This window comes from Equus asinus, chromosome 18 (genome assembly GCF_041296235.1).
Source record: "Equus asinus isolate D_3611 breed Donkey chromosome 18, EquAss-T2T_v2, whole genome shotgun sequence".
NCBI classification, from domain to species: Eukaryota; Metazoa; Chordata; class Mammalia; order Perissodactyla; family Equidae; genus Equus; species Equus asinus.
In genome coordinates this window covers 4,144,276-4,165,115 of record NC_091807.1, presented here as the reverse complement: position 1 = coordinate 4,165,115, position 20,840 = coordinate 4,144,276, and the positions used below count along the sequence as shown (strand labels likewise).

General features: G+C 34.5%; 1 protein-coding gene across 6 annotated transcripts in view; it reads left to right on the top strand.

Annotated features, from left to right (window-relative positions):
- The window catches only part of CADM2 (cell adhesion molecule 2), a 1,002,810-nt gene that overhangs the window by 755,643 nt on the left and 226,327 nt on the right, over nucleotides 1–20,840 (top strand). For 4 of the 6 annotated variants that reach the window (XM_070488673.1, XM_070488674.1, XM_014865914.3 and 1 more), the window contains one exon: nucleotides 19,155–19,304. In XM_070488673.1, coding sequence (XP_070344774.1) covers nucleotides 19,155–19,304 — 150 coding nt within the window. Of the gene's footprint in view, nucleotides 1–12,049; nucleotides 12,392–19,154; nucleotides 19,305–20,840 lie in introns of those variants that run through there. The other 2 variants (XM_044750269.2, XM_044750270.2) reach the window with 2 other exon arrangements.

The following is a 20,840-nucleotide window of genomic DNA, read 5'->3' as shown; positions in this document are numbered from 1 at the left end:
TATACTTAGGGAGGCATGAATGTAGAACAATAAGGAATCTGAGTGTCAAATATTAAGTTAAGACTCAAACCTTTAAATGCTCATTCACCAAAATTGTTTAGTAAACTTTACAATTATTTCAAATCTTCAAAAGGAGTACATTTGTATTTCTGCAAAACAATTAAAATTATCCTGCTTTAAAAGCTTTTTACCCTATAGTGGTATAATGGCATTACTCCTGTTAGCTTTGGTTCTATTAATGCAGGAATTAGCAATATGTTGGTACCTGGCTCAGGTCTTAAAGATGTAGTTCAAGAAATCTGCATTAACATTCAACGGATTGTCGTGACTATATTGTAGCTTTATAAACCTGAAAAATAGAATCCACTCAGAATGCCTTATTAAGATAACCATTTTTATTCAGAATTTTATAAACTACTTTTTCTGTTTGTCGGTGCCGACTTCTGTTTTTTAGCTCTTAGATATTTTTGCTTTCTCCAAATTCAGCTCTGTAAAATAGATTTAGTGCTACACTGGGTGAATTTGTGTCTTACAAGATTACTAGGGTTGATCTTCCATTATTTAAGTTACATACAATCTGATACATTAAACTTACTCACTGACATGCAAAACGAATTATGCTCTCATTTATGAGAAAACTATGCTCCAACACACAGTTGCTATTCAGATAAATCTATTCATGTCTACATGTTATTAGGTACTAAATTACCTTTAAAATAATTCAGTAATTTAAAAAGTAGAAGATTTTTATTAAAGGATTTTTAGAGCAAAAGGAGGAATGTAATTCTGTACAGGCAAGCATTTCCAGCATGAATTCGCTGATCTAGAAAATTACTTTAATGCACATATCAATATATAAACCCGTTGCTTATATTTCAGCAATTTAAAAAATCTATGAATTCCTTTTTTGTATCTAATAAAAATGCATAAGAACTTTTTATAGTAAAACAATAATTGTGCCTTCATAATTATTGTCCCAGCAAAATAAAGTTTTAATTAATGTTTATTAATTACAAATTGATAAAAAATAAAAATGTGAAAATAATCACTCTTTCTAGGTTTAGTATAGTTTGCCTATATTGAGAAAAATTAAATGTGTTTATGGAAAAATACATCTGTAACTCTTTTGTAATAAAAGAGACTTGTTGGCTGCTTAATTTAAGAATTGAAAATAAGTTCATTGCAAATCTTAAGAATACAAAAGAGAGAGAGAATTAGCATGAGAAAATGTTATTTTATTAAAAACCTCTACTTAAATGTCTTAAATTCATGTACACTATGGAACTTAAATCATCATTTTCATTTTTAGTGTTGTAAAATTCCAAGCCTCTCATTATGTTTGGCATATGGTGGACACTGAATAAATTATTTTTGAATAAAAAATTATTTAATGTAATATATAGCTTGAAATTCCCATCTTGCCATTCCTTAGCTATTTACTTTTAGATATATTACTTACCTTTATATTATGGATGACAATAATATACACCTTGAGATTATATCTGCCCTTAATTATAAGGGATTATATTTTTGTGCATTAGAGAAATGTGTTATTTCAACAAAAGCAGTAAGACATTCTTAACAAAATGTTTGCATTCTAATACCTTAAATAAATAAACACTAATGGTAATTGCTCTTAATTACCAATCATGCTAATTATATCTATTTAACCAAAGATGCCCATGTTGAATGAGAATTATGAATCCCATGTAACTTTAGTTATATGGTAAGTATTTGAAAAGTAGGCTATATCTCTGATATGCCTGAAAGTTCTGTTAATAATACGAGTTGATTTGATATGGTCCTTGAATCAGAATTCAATTCATTCCTATTATTTGTTCTTCTAGTATAAATCAGGTTATACATTATTTATTCATGTTTCCTTTTAACCCATCTCAAATTCAGTGCTTATTCTATTTTCAAAATGTACATAAATATGCATATATTTCTTTCTCTTGCTTTCATCTACAAATGGAAATTTTTCATTTTGTATATCAGAATTATCATTTTCATAAATAAATTCTTTATGACATTCTTCTCATAACATTACAATGTATCTAGTTGCAAGAAGCATATTTGTTATATTTTAAACTCATGTTTTCATGGTAGGCTCTTCTCATCTTTTCCCATATTCTTTGCTATTCTTTTTACCTTCTTATCCTTTCTCATTTTAACATGTCTGACAAACTGAAATTCGATTTGTGAAGAGTTTTCCCACAATTTACATCATTTAGTGTAAGTGTGTAAACTTGGTGTTCAGTAAGAATACTTTGTCTCAAATTGTCTAGCTTAAGGGGAAACCAATTCATAGAATAGCTTTTTAAGTGTCCTGGTCCAGAAAAGTGATAGAAGCCAGTCCAGACCACACAGAAATGAGGAACAGTCTTTGTGAAGCAAACTTCAAAGTCAAAGTGGATGAACTCAGCAGTGTTACATCCTGCCTCATTTAATATGCATACTTTGTGCTTGCATACATAGGAATGCATATTCCTGTCATCTATGTAAAGGGAAGCTTAACAATGATTGGACTGCTGAAGATGTAAACGACTAAGGAATATCTAGTGGGCCAATAGCATTTTATCAACATACTATACAGAGAAAAAGAAATATTTCTTGGGTATCCACAGCACTTAAGAATGAATAATAATTTCAAAATAAAGTCCAAGGTTATCTCAGAGAAATCTGCAAAATGAAGTGAGGTGTACTCTTATTTACCTTCATAATACTTTGTATTTTTATTTTAGTTTAACTTCTGTTATTGCTGACATTAAAAAAAATAAAAGTGTGACCATCAGTCCAACACATTCATTGTAAGAGGACTGAGCTGACTGGATGTATAACAATAATGCTACTGAGCTAAAAATAGGGCACCTGTTTCAAAGCGCCTTTGCTGAAGCGGGAAAACCCTGGTGCTGGTTGCTCCCGTTCTTAACGATCTGCCAGGCAGATCAAAGCAAATGTTTGTGAAATAACTATCCACAGAACAGACAGAAGTCAGCTGAGTCCCAATGAATGTTATACAGGATTATTGCTAAGTTATATGAAGTTAGCAATAAAACAACAAGAATCTTCCTCGAGCTCTATACTCTCTTTTTTGTTAAATCTTGCTGTCAAGTTTCTTGAAAAGTGTTGGTTACACTTCACATCTTCATTTGATCACCTCTCATTCACTTCCTAAAACACTGCGCTCCGCTTTCTTTTTTCATTTTTTTCAGTTAATCTCCCGTAGCTAAGCTCCTAAGGATATTGGTGGTCAGTCCCTTTAGATATGTTTCTGATCTTTTATAAAGTTGGTTTTCCTACAACATTTGAGGTGTGAAAATCTCTTTCATTCTTAAAATTTTTCCCTGCTTTGGGATATACCACTCTCTCTGCAATAATCAACAATTTTAATCTCCACAGCCAATAGCTGCCGTTTTGGTCATGTTGCCCTATACCTGTCCCCCTGGGGAGTCTCTTTCTACAGTGACTTTGGCCTTGACTCTGTACTTGTTTTGGCCACTGGGACAATAACAAACTTGAGGCAAAAAGAGACACGGAAAGTGCTTGCTCTTTGGGCTGTGCTCTTGGGACCCAAGGACCGTGAAATCAAGCCCAGTCACTGCCTGCCACCCCAGCTGACAGCCAGACTGTCCCCAAAAGCAGATGACCGGCAACTGACCACGGATGTATTAGGGAACACAGCCAAGATCAGAACTGCCCAGTGGAGCCCAGTACAAACTGTTACTTCACAGAGCTGTGAACTACAAAAATGGTTGTTGATGTAAGCAACTATGTTTTGGGGTGTTTGCTAAACAAAAAAATATAACAAATGTACTACTTTTTTTTTTGTATCTAGATCTTTATTAGTGGCACCACCATCTATTCTGTAATCTATCTGGAGACCCAAGGTCATTCTCAACTGCTTTCTTTCCATTCTGTCCCTCATCTAATTGGTTGGTCTTTAAGACTTGCTGCTATTTTTAAACCTCAAATTATTCTAATACTGAAATAATTGAATATTTGATTAACTTAATATATTTATCTTTACTTGATAGTTGCTAGAATTATTAAGTCAATAATTAGAGGCAGAAAGATTTGTTCATTTTGGAATATGGATTTAAACATCTCTTTCCCCCTTTAGGTTCCATATTCCACTCTTTCTTTCATAACACACAGTATTTCTGATTGTCTTATATGGGGCAGGTATGAGCCTATTTTATTTGTTATCTAATTAATTCTGAGTTTTCTGAAAGGTTTTTCTAGTCTTCTTTCTAAAGTATAATATAGAGAATAAAAAGATAGTCTATTTGTTGAGGTTTTTTTTTCATTATAAAAGCCAAGAATTGTGTCTGTGGTTGTTTCACTGAGATGTAAAATCTCCATTATCTTGATTCCTTGTTTAACCAAAGACTGTTTGCACAGCTTGCAAAGAACACTTTTGGAGGAAATTAAATCTCTATAGTGCCTCTGTCTCATGGCCGTGTTTGCCAGCTTTCTAGACCAGAATTTCTATTCCCATTCACAAAGCTAAATAATACCCACAAAATCCTTGAAGGAATTTAAAATTAAGTTTCTAACAATTAGAATACAACAGGGAAAAACTGTTAAATGTTTGGCACTGGAAATTTATATGAGTGAGTCTCTTTTCTAATCACACCCATAGTAAGTACTATGCACAGGAAGCATTTTAAAATATTGTTAACATTTTTTAGTTACTTATGCTTTGCTGCTTCACTTGAAACGACATGCCGTTTCTAAAGTAATCATGCAAACAAATGAAAACCAGGCTTCTGCCAAGCAGCCACTCAGTATAGCTTTTGGAGTTGACTGGATGTATTACCGGACCTTGTTAATGCTGACCTTATTGAAACGACTCCTGTCAATTATTATACTATGTAGTGAGGTTATGCATTTTGCTATTTCTTTTCATTTGCATTTAATGACTTACTCATAGTAGGTGTTCAATAAACAATGTTATAACACATGAAAATTAGTGAACATTAAGTTATTTCTCTATTCAGATTTGTTGCCTAACTTTTTATCCCTTTGTCAGCAGGAAATATGTCCTGCTGTGCTATAATAAATGGGGGAAATATATAGTTTCAGAGTCTAAGAAAGGTGGTTCACCTCTTTCAAAAACATTCTCTGCCTTTAAATTAGTGTGTTGATTAGAGGAGAAAACCTGTGTAGAAGCAATATAGAATATAGAATCCTAAAATATAGAATTTGAATTTAGGTGATGAAAATCTAAACCTTACAAAACTGATGGGCACTCCACTGGGTCAGTGTAATTGAAGGTGAGGAGATGGCAGCAGAGTGAGGAACAGCTACATGAATTTAATCAGATTGCATTCTTCAGAAAGTACACTTAAAATTCAACTGAATGGGAATGATGTTCAAAGAAGAATGCTAAGCTTAACTCTTGAATTATTTTTCCTTAGAGATTGTTATCAAAACTGGGTGTGTTACTGCTACTTTTTAACATGAGATCAACAAAACAAATCAAGTCTAGAAAACTGCAAGTTGATGGTTAGGTGGCTTTTCCATTCATATAAGAAAAATTTTATTGAAAATAAACAATGTATATTTTCAGATTCTTTTTATTTGGTTTATGTCTTGAAAGAACTAGACTATTCAAGGATTACATTTACGGGTTTTGGATCAATGCTGATATGTAAGAACAAAAGGGCTGACAGGGATTTGGTTAAATGAAGTAGCAAATGCACAAAAATAAGCCATTAAGAATAGCTTGATAGTCAATTGAAACCACTGATGACCGCTATTTATGGGTAAGAGTGTACCCTACTTTCTCACCAACGCTTCTGCTTCCTATTTGGCATGCGTCCAAATTTCTACTGTGTTAACATTTGCTCCTGGGAAGAGATGAAGGAAAAAAGGTCCATAACGTTTGCATTGGCCCAGATAGTAGAAACATCTGCTGGATTCACGAACAGCTTGCTGGCCCAAGTCAGCAGGGAGAGTTGATGCTTATCAACCCTGCCATAGGAGTCGATATTTCCTGTGCCCCAGGCTACACAAGCTTAATCAAGAAAAAGTAAGGAAGCACGTTACATGTCAAAGTTCCCTCATTAAATAAGCATTACATGTTTTTAAAGTAACTGTCATGGCATTATAAATTATGTGTTTAGGACTAACAAAATTCAAATTCTAACAAATAGCAGAGTTTATTGGATTATCTTATCATTAATCAGATCATTTTGAGTAATTATGGATTCCATGCATTTAGAACTTTGCTTAGAGAGATTTGATCCTTAAACTTGAAGCATTGGTTATTGCTGTTCTTGGTGAGAAAAAGTTTGTTGGAAAAATATGTACCACTTTTTTTTTATAAAGTTATCTTCGTAGGCAATTTTAAGATTAGCTGGTCAATGATTTCAGCAGTGAGAGTTGGGATATAGTCCCAAACGTGAGCTTAATGAATTGTTACTAAATGTAATTATTGATTTTTAACACACACACACACACACACACATTTACCATTTCAAAAGCAGTTGCATTCAAAAGTGTGTATTTGGTCTTGTGCCACTGCCCATACCCCAAAGCCTTGGAACATTTTTGCAATTGCCTTCTGACTGTGTGCCTCATCCTATTGAGTGCCCTAAATTTGAAAAATCTGTACCTTCCAAGGATTTATTAAAATTTTTGAAAAACGCAACACTCAATAGATACCTAAATTTGAGCAATGAGGTATATCAAGTATTACTAATAATATATATCAGTATAATATATACATTTTATGTTTATTATATATTATAAATATATATAAAGAAAGATATCTACATATCTGTCTATCTGCACAATCTATCATCTATCTATTTATCATAGCACACATCTTTGATTTCAGATCTATCAAAGCATATTAAGACTAGGATTTTGAAATGAAAACTTGTCACCCAAATTGTACATAGAATTCATGAAATATGTCATAATCTACTTAGTTCTAATCGGATATGGAAAGGAAACAAGATGAAAACAGTTTTGAGCATGAATAATGTGACTACTCTACTCTTATTGGAGGAGCCTTTGCTTCAGCAGGTAGACGATGCCAAAGTGGTACTTTTTGTTTAATTGATCAATTGCAATTCCCCCTGTGCTAGAGCAGCAGCACAATTCTTGGTTTCATAGGTAGGATAATACCAATGAGACATAATAAGCTTTATCCAATATCAAGTTTACCCAAAGGTCACAAGACAAGTGACACACAAGGATGTCAACAACTAGCAGAGGCTTTGTTACTCCCTGAAATGCTTCTGAGTGCGCACGGTCACTCCTTACCCGAGGAGAATGGTCTGGGCTACCTCACCTCAGAGAAGCCTCCAGCTCTGGGGTCCGTTCAGCTTTTTGCCTTCCTAGTCACACAGCCTTCTCAGAATTGTGTCATTAGTTCCTATTCTCTGGTACAACTATATCTAATCAACACTGATAATTTATTATTCAGTAAACAAACTCGACAATGAAATGCAGGTGTGTAGTCTAGTACATAACAACCTCCCCAGTTCTCATTTACTTTAGATCCAATGTACACTTATGAATTCTTTGAACAGCAAGGATGATTCAACCAAGTGTCAACTTTTTAGGATTTCCTGAGACTAGAGAAAAGACCAGGAGCCAGCTGCTAACCCTTTCTTTCCAAAGTTGTAATGAAGAGACCATCAGCTTTGCTACGGATACATTTTTTCCAGTTATCGTTTTGGAGCCATCTCTCTAGAACAAGCATTCTTCAAATTTAAGGAATCAGATGAGATATTTTTTAATTTCACCTCAATTTATTTTATTGACATTTAATTTTAATAATTTCCATCAAAAAAAACTCCAATTCATTATAATTTTCGAATTAAGAGATTAAAAATGTAGCAACCTCAAAAAGGGATATGAGAAGATGGTATTAATTCCTTCCCTGCCTTGTCAGAAGTATAATTCTTTGAGCTGACTTAATCTGTACAAATCTATACAAAGTATCAAGTTTCATTTTACTATTTTCCCACAGCAGTTTCCACTTGTTCTCATAGGGCATTGTTCCCCTAGATCTAACGTGGCACTACAAAGGACTTGAACATCAAAGCGTGTAAACATGGACAAGATGGGTGAAATCAACATTAATGAAATCTTTGTGCATTCAGAAATGATCAAACAGTGAAAAACACATCCTATTAACCACTGTGTTATTACATTTTTTTTCAAAAGGGAGCTTGTTCCTTGGGGAATATTCCAAGTTGATTCATAAAGTGCTACATATTGATCAACATTTAAATAGTTAAGCTGATATCATTTTGAACACAATGTTCACTTGTTCAAAAATATGTGTCCACTATGTCCAAAGCAATATCTGATGCCTGTTAGAGAATAAAGAGTGATACACGTTTCTGCCTCTGCTATCCAGGACTTCCAATGTGTCTCAGGTTCATATACCAGTGGTTACCTTGGGCAGAAAGTTCTGTTATTGGAAAAGAAAATATTTATTTCTAAGATAGTCAAAGGAGGGATTGTTTTATAAAGTTTATAAAATGCGCTCTCATATACGGGAAAACTCAAATGTTCTGTTGCTTCACTTTTGTGGTCTTTTGGGAACTTATGTATTTGAAAGCATAGTATTGTTATCCACTCGGAGAAATATATCTTTTAAAAAAGAAAACTATTTTAAACATAATATTTACATCCATAGGTAGTTTACCAGCAATACTTTCCTTTCTCTCAGATAACTACTGCAGTCTTCAAAACAAGCAATAAAATGGAAGTTTCCATTATTAATAGGAAGGAACTTCCCAAGGCAATGACATTTTAGAGTGGAAGTATGGAATAAATTGCCTATCAAAGAGTAAGAGGTGTATGGAAATATGGATAACAATCCTGCTTTAGTACAAGCTCAAGTCAGTAAAATAGGGGTTTCCATTTACCAGATTATTTACAGCGTAAAATAAAAATACCAAGAAATTAGTTACCTTCACAAATAAATTATTCCATGATTGAATGGGTTCTTTGATATTTTCTCAAGAAGGTTCTTGATTGTAAACATAATTTTTATAGTGATTGAACTCTGAGATTAAAGTTTTTGGTTTAGGGGTAATTATTAATTAGCAAAAAAATAGTGTCTTCTGAGAATCTATACTGCATCATTTCACTTCCTTCAGTGCCTTGCCATTGTATGTGGAATAGATGTAAGCTCTTTATTATGACATAAATGCCCGTCATGATTTGGCCTTGTCCTTCTTTGCTACATCATCTTGGGCCATCCCATCCTTAGCTTCTCATGCTCCAGACTCATTGGATCGTTTTTAGTTTCTTCAATAGCCAACTTCTTTCCTGCCTCTGGCTCAGGACTTTGACATCAGCTAACTTAGTTTTTGGAATACTGGCCCTCTCTCTCTAGCATTCTTGTCTTCTGACAATTTTTAAACCACTGGTTCTTTCTCGCCATTTAGGTTTCATCGAAATGTCACCACTTTCTCAGCCAGGGCTTTCCTTTATATATTTGTGTTTTCTTGTGTTACTGCCTGTCTTCAGGTTGTGAGTTCTAACGATAGGACTTTGCATCATCTTTAGCTTGTTCACAGTTGTATCCCCAACACTTATTATGTGAAGTACATTTTAGGCACAAAATATACATTTGTTGAAGAAATTAATGTCATGGAAGTACATTTTATAGGCAAAATTTATCACGAATGTGGAAGATAGGTTTCAGAATGGAGTAACATTATATGTTTAAATATATAGTTCATATACTTTACATGAACTTATTATACTTTATTAAATGACATGTTTGATATATGTTTTCTTACATGTATCTAATATCTATAGTCATCCCCAAATTTCTTATTATATCCCATAATCCAAAGAGCTATAATCCGGACAGATGTCCATGCTGCTCTCTTACATGAATATCTCTATTCAAAACACCAATGCAATTATTTAAATTTTCTGCAGAGAATAATACATAGAAAGCATGTTAATGTATAGGCAACTTGGATAATAGTCAATATAATTTTATGCTTGCAGAGTATGCATATATATGGCATAATCCAAAAAAAAAGATGTTACCAAAATATGTCTATTACCTCTAATTGAAATCCTTAACCAGCAACAATATATTAGACAACACTTAATTTGAGTTGGCATAATTATTTTTTTCATTTGGAATTAGGAAAAATCAGCATGAAAATCAGATTGAAGTCCTAATATCTTCTCAATTTGTAACTTTCCTTACCATCTTTATTTCACTAGCTGTATTTTGTATATTTGAAAAAATTGTGTATTTGAAATTAGGATTTAATGATATTGGTGTTATTTTCTTACTTTTTTTTTCATTTAGTTTGCTCCTAGAAAAGTTATTAGGGACTTTAATTTTCCTTGAAGTTATTAAATATTTTAAAATGTATTATAGTTCAATATTGTTACTTTTTAAAAATATATCGACCTTCTAAAACCTACTGGATGAAACAGAAAATATACGTATCACTTTCCCTCTTTTTAGTCTCAGGTTGAAGTTTTTCCCTGGGACTTCAACTTTAAATAGTTACGTCCCACTCAGCCCGTGTTTTGCTTCCAGAAGATTGATTATCGTACGCTCAGCACTATATCCTTCACCCTGTCTACAGAAGAGTCTGACCATCTGTGTGTTCCTTTCCAGAATATTTCCTCCAGGTTGACGTCTCAATTTAGAATTTAGTTACGTGGTTGTGCTTCACTGTGAGCCCGACTGCGATTGTGGTCATAAATTTCTTTTCTCAGGAAGGTTGCCTCTCAAGTGTTCGTCAGTTAGCTAGTAAAGCTCGTCAGTTCTAGGTCTTGCTCATTCACCCTGAAAGCAGTATTCTAGAAAGATATAGTGACTTTATGCACACACAATAATTACCGTGTAAGCCTGTTCTGCAGTTACAGAAATACATTTTGAATCCTCTTATTCTTTTTATATTGCATTACAACACACACAGTTCCCTTTTCATTTAAACATTCTTTCCCTTGCTTTTTATTTTTCCACATTACAATTCTTGAAGATATCTTTGTATAGGAAGAAAAGTAGCCTTGTGAATATAAATGTGAACAATTAATCAAATTCACTTTTTCCTTGAAAACGTGTATGTGCTCATTCAATAAACTATTGTTTGAATTTTTGAGAAAACTCAAAACACTTTAGAAAATGAATGAATTACAGATAAATTAATGAAAACAAAATATACTTCAATGTTTTTATTTTAAAAATCTATTTTGGTTGTAAAGATAGATATAATTACGTTTAATCTAGTCCACTAAGTCCATGGTACATTAACAACTGTTCATTTACCATGAACTTTGGCAGTGGTATAAGCAGAAAAACAAGCTAAGAATGCAAAGAACTGATTTTGTGCAGATACAGGTTTAAAATAACGTTGGGAATTTTTTTTAAAATCAGATAATGTTTTAAAATGGACTAAAGCAATACAACCACTAAGTAAGAACATAAAGCAGCCATAAAACAATTTTCCAGGATTTTATAAATATTCTCTGAAGCTTAGAATATTGTAAATTAAGGAAAATATGAATTTTGTAATAAGGCTGCGTAATCTGAAACTGGTGGAATGAACGGAGAAACCTACTTTATGTAGAAAGAATACCTGTGCTGGGAATATTTGTAATACAGAAGGCTGAGGTACGCAATCACATAAAAACATTTTGGAAATAGAAGGGAAGGCACTGCTGTTATTTTTCACCTACATTACAAATTTCTCCATGGCCAGCCCTGGTCCTGATAATCAAGAATTAACTCCAATTAGAAATCCTATCATAGAGACAGCAAATGGTAACTAGTTTTGATATAATGTTATGTCGTTAACTGGGTCACCTACTCACAGTGACTGTGTAGGTCAATTGGAAACAATCCACCGGTTATCCCATAGGTCCCCTGTTCTGCTACGAGTGTCCAGGAAAACCTATTATCACATTCTAGGGAAGAGAAGGAGAGGTGAAATTTTTACAGGAGAATTATGATTCTCTGGGTCAGGAGCTGTGGGAGCCACTGCAAATCTGAAAGAGCCTTTTGTCATGGATCAGAAGCCAACAAAGGACTAGGGCCAAGCTTTGAATACACAAGAGGAGTCTCTGATCCAGGAGTCAGGAGCAGAATGGGTGGTTCACAATGACCGTAGTGAACACCAGGATCTGGTCTACAGGATTGTAACTGCTGAAGCTGCCAGTTTGGCGCTGGTACACGCTGATATCAGGAGGAGAAAGCCCTTCCAACCTTTCCTGGCCTTGCAAGACCCACTACCGCCAGCTTTGTTTCTTCCCTGCCTTGGTCTGGCAGTTGCAATGGAACACAAGGCTCCAGAGTACTTCCTGTCTCTATGGAAACTGGCAAGCAGCAGCAGACTGATGGCCATGCTCCATGGTGGCTGGGGAGAGGGTGGCACGGAAGGTGGGTACCAGGTGTTGTGCTCTAAGAGGCAAGCTGAATCCTGAAAGGATGAAGTAGAATCAAAGAAAAAGAAATTATATGTGGTAGCCTAGGAGAACAGATAAGTTTTTTTAGACACACTTAAAAGCTTATGAAACGATAGAGAAAAAATGACTAGAGAATTCTAAGTATTTGAAAAACAGAAGGACATTCCAAAAGTGGAATCATTTTGCCTTTAGTTATCTGTCTTAATCTTTTCTCTAATTTCCTTTCTCACATGATAGAGCATTCATTGCACTTCTCTTGAGAATTATAAGCTTGCATTAATGACATTTGTGCTTTTCAGTCCAATAGGCTTTAGGATGCAATATGTGTTTCAGTCCACACAACTACTGAGCCACAACTTTCACATTAGAAGGTTATTTGTTTAGAAGGCCTTCAGTAATTTAGTGGAAGTAATAGCATGCTGTGTATGCATTTAGGTATATTTTTAGACCCTAGTTTAAGCAACAAGAATGATCTTGAACTTTCTAAGATGCAGGTTCTTTGTATAAGTACCCCAAACCACTTGATGGAACAGATGAAAGAGAGCACGAGAGAGAAACACAAAACTGAGAACAGCTGAGGGGAAGACGCTAAAGAATAGTAGGCTACCTTTGTATTCCATCTAAAAATGAGTTGCCTGTTTCTGTAATTTCTTATTGAAGTTTGTATTTAAGAACTTTTAACTTATATCTACTGATCCATTTGGCATCTGTGCTTTTCGTAACCAAAATACGAGTACCTTAAAATGAGACCAGTATTCTCCATTTAAAATGGGGTTCTTGAGAGGACACAAAAATATTTAAAAACAAACCAAAACATTTTGTATGTTATTCGATTCAGGTGCCAACAATTCTGTTGAATTACATCATTTTGTAGACTAAGTTGGCATTTTCACTAAGGATAAATATATTCGAAAAAGAAGGGTCAAAATACAGCATTGCCTATCTCGTGAGAAGTTTACACTTTCTTATTGAAAAACTTTATCTTAAATTATCTTCACATTTTGTTTTTATTTTTTCCCCTTCACTGTTTTAAAATCTGATTCTTCTTTTGAGAAAGTTTTACTCATTTTCAGGAAGAAAAAATAATGAGAGTCCTCAGTTCCTGATAAACAGCCTACAAAGTTTGATCATTCTCCCTGAAAAATCACGGACTGTAACTCTGTCCCTCTCATATGCACAAAGCCTCAACCTCTGCCTGTCTGTCTAGATATACCTCAGGCGATTATTGCTCTCAGTAAGTAAGCACTCATGCACAGCGTGCACTGATCCACTGTTGTGGTCCACATTTAATCTTTAGTGCAGGAAGAGAGATGGAGAAAACCAATACCTTCACTCATCATCCATTCAGGAGATAGCAAGGCTTGAATGATGCTGTTTTTGGAAGCAGAGTCATGCTCTGGGATCAGTGATTAAACATGTATCTTCTCTGGTCTGCTCTCCTTCAACAATACTGCTGGCTTCAAAGATCTCTCTTCACTGTTTTGCTTCTTGCCTCTCTATGCTAATGGCACATGACAGCCTGTCACCAAGGTCAGGGTGGGCATACTCTTAGAATTTGCTTTTTTATGTCCTACGTGACAGAGTGCTAGGTTCTGGGTGGTCAGACAGTGAAGGCACGCCTGAATGTATGAGGGGAGGAAAACTCTTAATTAACTGAGGTCAACAGGAGTCAAGACTGAGTTCACTTGATTTTGAAGTTGGTAATTCCTAATCTAGACAGGAAAGGTTTGAACCAATCTTTCCCTAAATATATGACAGAAGGAAGTATTGAAGGAGTAACGGCAGCTGCTTGGTCTGCTATTTAAAGACAAGGTCAGGAGAGCTTGCTTTTCAGAATATTGAATAATTGCTCTTATTAAAATGTCTTTCACAGTAATAGATTAGAAAATTTTCCTTGTGTAACTATTGAAACTAACCTAAATGGTTTTCAACCACTAATGCTAGTTAGAAATAAACTCGGCTGCCTAAGAAAAACTAGCAGTTCAAGATCACTGTCCACAGAGTATAGAAAAAGGGAATAGTTTGAATAATTTTTATTGGAAGAATAGTGGGTGGGAGAGAAAAAGGACTGTTGGAAAAACGATTTGAGGAAAAAGGGAAAAAAAGATTGGAGAAGAGACTCAAAATATGAAGAAATAACTATACTGCATTGGAAAGAGTTAATTTGTTTTCAGATTAAAAAACACCCGAACCATTATTTATGATAAAAATGTAAGCAACAGCCCCAACAAGAGGCATCAAGGGGGGCTTTTTCAGTGGTATGCTATAAATGTTTAACGGGGTCTTTGGGGAAAACATTGGCTAGAGGCGTTTGCCAATTTCCCTGGTGAAAATACTCCCACCGTGGTCAATTTTAAGCTACTAACGTGTGTCACTGAGCACGAAGTGAGAAGAGCTGTACTCAGTTGACTCTCATGAGCTAGTGTGAGCCAACTCTAGCACATTGCTGCTTTTTTTTGCATTTCAAATGTTTCTTCACTTATTAAAAATAGATGTAAAAGGTCTAAATGCATCTTTGAAATATCTGACTCCAAACTATATGCTGCTTTTGTAACAATTGTTCAGTCAGAATTAAGTTTCCTTTATTTTCAAAGCAGCTCTGTGGTTAAGCACGTGAAGTCTGAAGTCAGAGAGCAAGAGTTCAAACCTGGCTGCTGCATTGCCCAGCTCTGTGACTGTGGCAGTTATTTAAGGTCTCTTTGCATTAGTTCTCTCATCTTCAAGGTGGAGATGATGACAAGGTTGGCATGAAGATTAAGTCATTGATAAAGGAACTGAACTTAGAATAGGGCTTAGCACATTGTGAATGCTCAGTTTGAGTCTGGCTGGATTTTTCATCTATTCACCAGTGGCTTAGTGATGTTGAGGGACGAGATAACATAAGAATGGTCCTATTTAAAATGGCTGTTTACGCAAGGGAAGTTGGACCAGGAAGGGAAGGCAAAATACTTCCAATCACCAGAAGTCTATCTACTTAAGAGGGCTTAGGTGGGGTTATTTTACTTAATATTCAAGAAAAGTTGTGTTCTATGTTCTTTTTCCCCTTCTGGAGTATAAATTTAGCACAGTTCTGTCTTTTCATGTCCCATTTTGGAGGCTGGTAATGCTGCTGGATGTGTCTGTTCCAGATCACCATCTGTTATAACTTCTCACATACACTCCTCATGTATTTCAAGTAGAATTTTTCAAAAAAATGCCTTAAGACATACTAATATATCTTTAAAATCCTTAATTTTTCCATATTTTTTTCTCGGTGAAGAATTAGTCTCTACTGCTGCCCTTCTGTTGTGATCATGAACACATGCAGCAGACTTGAGTTACTCTGGTCATTCTTCTGTCACAAGTTCCCATACAAAGGCCAGTCACTATTCTAAGAAGATCCTTCTTTTTAGGCAGTTAGCACCTATTAAGAGCCCCAGTCCACAATACAGAATGTTAAGCAATGTGGCTGATTCAAAGATAAGTAAAATGCCCTCATTTCCTGACTCTCAATTAGCTTAGAAACAAGTAAAAGAGGCTTCTGTTTACACAAATAATAAAAGGAAATAGACACCAGGAGGGGAGGAGAAAAATGGTGGACATATGTTGCCTGGAAAAATAACCAGCTTCTAAGATTCCAAATTGAAAGTTGTGTTTTCTCTAAGTCTTATCATAAACTTGTTTAATTAGAATGACTACCTTGAAATCTAGGATGGTGGTGAATTTAGCCAGAGGAAGGATCATTTTAAATTAAATGATATGACCAATGCACTTCAGAAATCCTTGTAGATGGCAAATGAGTACCGTACCACACTGAGACTGCCTTCTCCCTTGCTATCACACTCTCTCCTAGTTTCTGATTACTTTGCGGACTCCTCAGCAAGTTTTTCTTCCTCTATGCATCTTTCAGATGTTGATTCGCAGAAGGCAAGACATGTAGTAAGTCCTCCAAAATATTTGTTTGATGGAAGCATTGAGGATGAATCCTTAATTTGGTAACATACAAATTTTGCTAATTGGGAAAATTAGTAATTTTTTGGGGCTCTCTGAGATTGAATTAAATGATTACCTGGAGCCACAAGGAGTTAAAAGAGAAAAGTAGCAGCTAAGTTGATGCTCTCTCCAAGTTTTAGGCAGAAGTAAAAGGCAATTCAAAGCTTTAAGAAGAAGTTTGACTGCCTACAATACTGGTTTTTGAATTGATTTTGGAAACCACATATCCTAAGGGTATTTAGGATTAGTAAATTCTCCACATGAGTTTGCTCTCTATTGGGAAAAACCAAATTATTTGACTGCAGGGATTTTAGGCTGCAGGTCTCAGGGAACTGAAATCATTATATTTTAAAGTCAGAATTCACGTGGGGAGAAGATGGAGGGAAGCTGTCCTAATCTACCTGAAGGACAAGATGTAGGCATGCACACCTTAGTTTCTTTCTTCTATGGGCAATTAAGAAAAGACCAAAATAATTATCAAAAGTAAGTCCTGAATAGGATAGAAAATTTAAGGGCAGTTAATATTGACATCCTTTCTTATTTGATGTTGATGTTATAACTGAACTGAAATTTATGAGGACATAGTTCAGCTAGGTATGCAATTTGAAGTTTTGTTGTTGAAAGGGTTATTCTTTGTTTTTCATTGTTATCTAATTCACATTTAAGCAAATAGTGATAAAGTTACTATGGCCCAGCAGCCTTTGTGGAAAAATAAAAATATGTTGAACTTTCAGAACAAACTCCGAATGGTTCATTGACTTTGTTTCACCATGGAAAAATCACTTAACCTCCCAGTGTCAGTTTACCCATCTGTGAAATGAGAAGGATAATATTTTCTTATGGGGATGTTTTGAAAATTATTTTGCAAATGTAGTGGATGAAATTGTTGCAAGCATCACTGCTCTTTTTCCACTTCTTTAAAGAAGCAGACAGTATTATTTATGTACCAGTTGATAGTCAAATTGTCATCTGGAATGAACTATGTATATTTATTAACAGTTGTATGCTTTTTATTACTTAAAAAAAACAGTCCTCCCCCAGATTGCTGAATTTATGCATTATGTCAATACCTGGGAACCTGAGCAAAGTATCTTAAAATCATTCTGAGCTTCATATTTATGAGCTGTTAATCCCATCTCTCTGGTAATTATTCCTTCTTTCTGTTGTAGCTCATGTTTTCTCTGATGTGGTTTCTTGCCTCACCTCACTGCACAAGATTGATAGTTCTCTGCTAGAGGTCACCTCTGAGCTGAAGGCAAAACACAGCCCACTCTGGCTCCTGTTGACTTTCAAGTCAACTATCAAAGAATTTAGTCCAGACATCTCCTAACCTCAATTTAAAAACTCCACCCTAAAGATTACAGGGAGATATCCTGGGGAGTTGCCATAGTGACTCTAAGAGGTTGGCATCAAGGAGACAAAGCTACTGATACTAGATTTTTAGACTTGATAGACTTAATTATGTAACGTTGTCATGAACCTCTGTGCTTGTGTCATTTAGGTCTGGAAGGAAATTTTCCCCTTCAGGCTCTTCTGTATCTTATGGTGCCAATCAACAGGCTTCTTGGTAATAAGATTCTTTATGCCAATAGCTCCCATACAACCTCAAGTGGTGCTTGTGGTAATGATAGAATCATTACAAAACTAAAGAAGAAAAGGGAAATATATTTCATGGGTATGATTAAGTCATCATAATGTTCTTGCATATGTAAATTATCCTTGACTTAATGAACTATCTTGCTCACATAATAGTATTATAACCTGGCTCTAGAAAGTCATTTTTTACGTATGTTGATAATTGGTACCAGACTTGGCAGAGCTCATCTCCAGATCATCTTGCTGAGTGAAATTTATGCATTACATTTCCGTGTGCATGAATTTTGTTTTAACTATTAGAAGTGCTCTTATTGAGTAAAGTTATTACATGAATTACTTTAATAAATTAGTATGATACTTAGGAAGATGGAAAACTTGATTATATTCTAATGATATCCAAATTGACAAAGGTCATTTAAAAATCTGTTTTTTCTTGGTTATTAAAAAAATATAGATTCATTGGAGAAAATCAGGAAACCACAGAAAGGAATAAAGAAGAATATTATTTCTGTCTCCTGGGTTAGAGTAATCACTTTAAGATTTTGATGGATATTCTACAAGATGAACGCTTTTTGAAGAATACTTATGTTGTTTTCTCCAATACATTTTGTATTTCTAAAAACAGCTACATGTACAAGAAACCCTGGTGAAATAGGATTCTTTTTTTATTTCTTTTTTCAGAAATTGAATCTAAAGTTCTGGTATTCATATTTCATAGACTTTATTCAAGATGATAAAAGCTACCGGGAAAGTATTTTATGTATTTTCTCTGCTTCTTTGGAGGGTTCAATTTATCCAAAATTATTCCAGTTCCTTATCTTCAAAGATGACCCAGGTCTAACCCTATATAATTAATGCACGGCCAAGGGAAATTAATGATAATCATGTTACTTTTTGAACATAAATCCTTATGTGTGCCTAGGAAGAAATGAAGCTTTTCTGGAACATGTAAGGTTGTTTAAAGATGTCCTAATGTTATGTCAAAACTGTTGTCCTCTGATTAAAGATTTTCAATTATTTTTCTGTCTTTTTGTAATGTATAGTTTTGCTCTTGTTGTTGGTTGGTTTAAATTTTATTTAGAGTGAGAAGTTAAGTCCAGTGTAGCTCTTGGGAAGTTAATCATTTTATAACTTTCATTTAATCAACATTTTCTTTAATCCCCTTTTAGGCAGCCAAGGGCAGTTTCCACTAACACAGAATGTAACGGTTGTTGAAGGCGGAACTGCAATTTTGACCTGCAGGGTTGATCAAAATGATAACACCTCCCTCCAGTGGTCAAATCCAGCTCAACAGACGCTGTACTTTGATGACAAGAAAGGTGAATACATTTTCTTTTAAGTGTTTTAATCATATTCTAAAATATCCTAATTATAATGAATTTATTTTTCTGAGATGATTCAAATTATTCCTTTTGATTACCAAACTGCTGCTGCTTGTAGTGAAACATGTTAAATATTAAATACTTTCCTTTGCAAGTCATAAACACTAAAGATAACCTATGTCAACTTTTTAATAAAATAAACAGTTCTAATTCTGTTTCAAAAATAGTTTCATGCCTTCTCTGAACAATCACCTTCTCTCTGGATGCCAGATCCTTTCGTTCTTGTAGCTGCCTTGTGCACTCCTGGCAATAGGATGTGTTATTTTTATTAAACTTTGTTTAATATATTTAGAAGATGCTATATGATTTTGGAAAGTTTTGCCATTTTATTCTCATGAATTGGGTTTGAAAGTGAAAATTGTAGAAATGATTCCCATAATAAGTTTAAATAACTCCATGTTTCCAAAATAAACTGAAAATAAGTAAGAAGCTGTACTTACTTCAATTTCAGCTGGACATCATTGAATTACTGAGCTTTCTAATTGGATGAGAAATTTTGATTAAACTTTTTTGGTGAAGTAAGGAAATTGATATTATATAATTGAAGCAAACAACTAAAAATGTACACTGAGTTTCTAAGCCTTCATCCATTGTTATAAATTTTTTGGGGGAAAGTAAGTTCATGAACTGTAATGAAAATATGGAGCTGTTGCTTTAGTTAAAATTTAAATAATATAGGATATGAATATCTATTTTTATATTAGCTATTCAGCATAGTCCTAATATCTGGATTTCTTATGAATCTGTATAGATAACAGTAAAATAATTTGAAATCAGTGTAGTCAAAGTAATTAAAGTGTAGTCAAAGTAGTCCAATAAATGTGCCCATTCCACCTCAAATATGAATTCACCATATTTTGTGCATTGCTATGGTTTTTCCTCTTTGATGTACTATATATTTAAAATGAAATCTTTAGTGTATTTTAAACTTTGATATATGATGCACGATTGATTAGAAATATTTGTACAAGGCATTAGAGTTAGGGAACAGACAGGTAAAATCCCTACCCTTACAGGACGTATAGTCTAGCAGGGAAGACAGACAATAAACAAACACATGAACACAATATATTGTAGAGTATGTTGGTAGGGGCCAAATGTTCTCTCTCTCTCTCTATAGAGACAGATGACTGATCGGTAGATAGATGAAAGATGGATATTGACAGAGAGATTTTTAAGAAATTGGTTCAAGTGATTGTGGAGGCTGGCAAGTCTGTAATCTATAGGGCAGACCAGCAGACTAGAGACCCAGGGAAGAGTCAATATTGCAGCTCAAATCTGAAGGCAATCTGGAGGCAGGATCCCTTCTTGGCTGGACCTCAATCTTTTTCTCTTATGGATGACTCTCTCTTAACTGATTGAATGAGGCTCACTCACATTATGCACGATAATCTGCTTTACCCAAAGTCTACCGATTTAAATGTAATCTCATCTAAAAATACCTTCACAGCAACATCCAGACTGGTGCTTGAT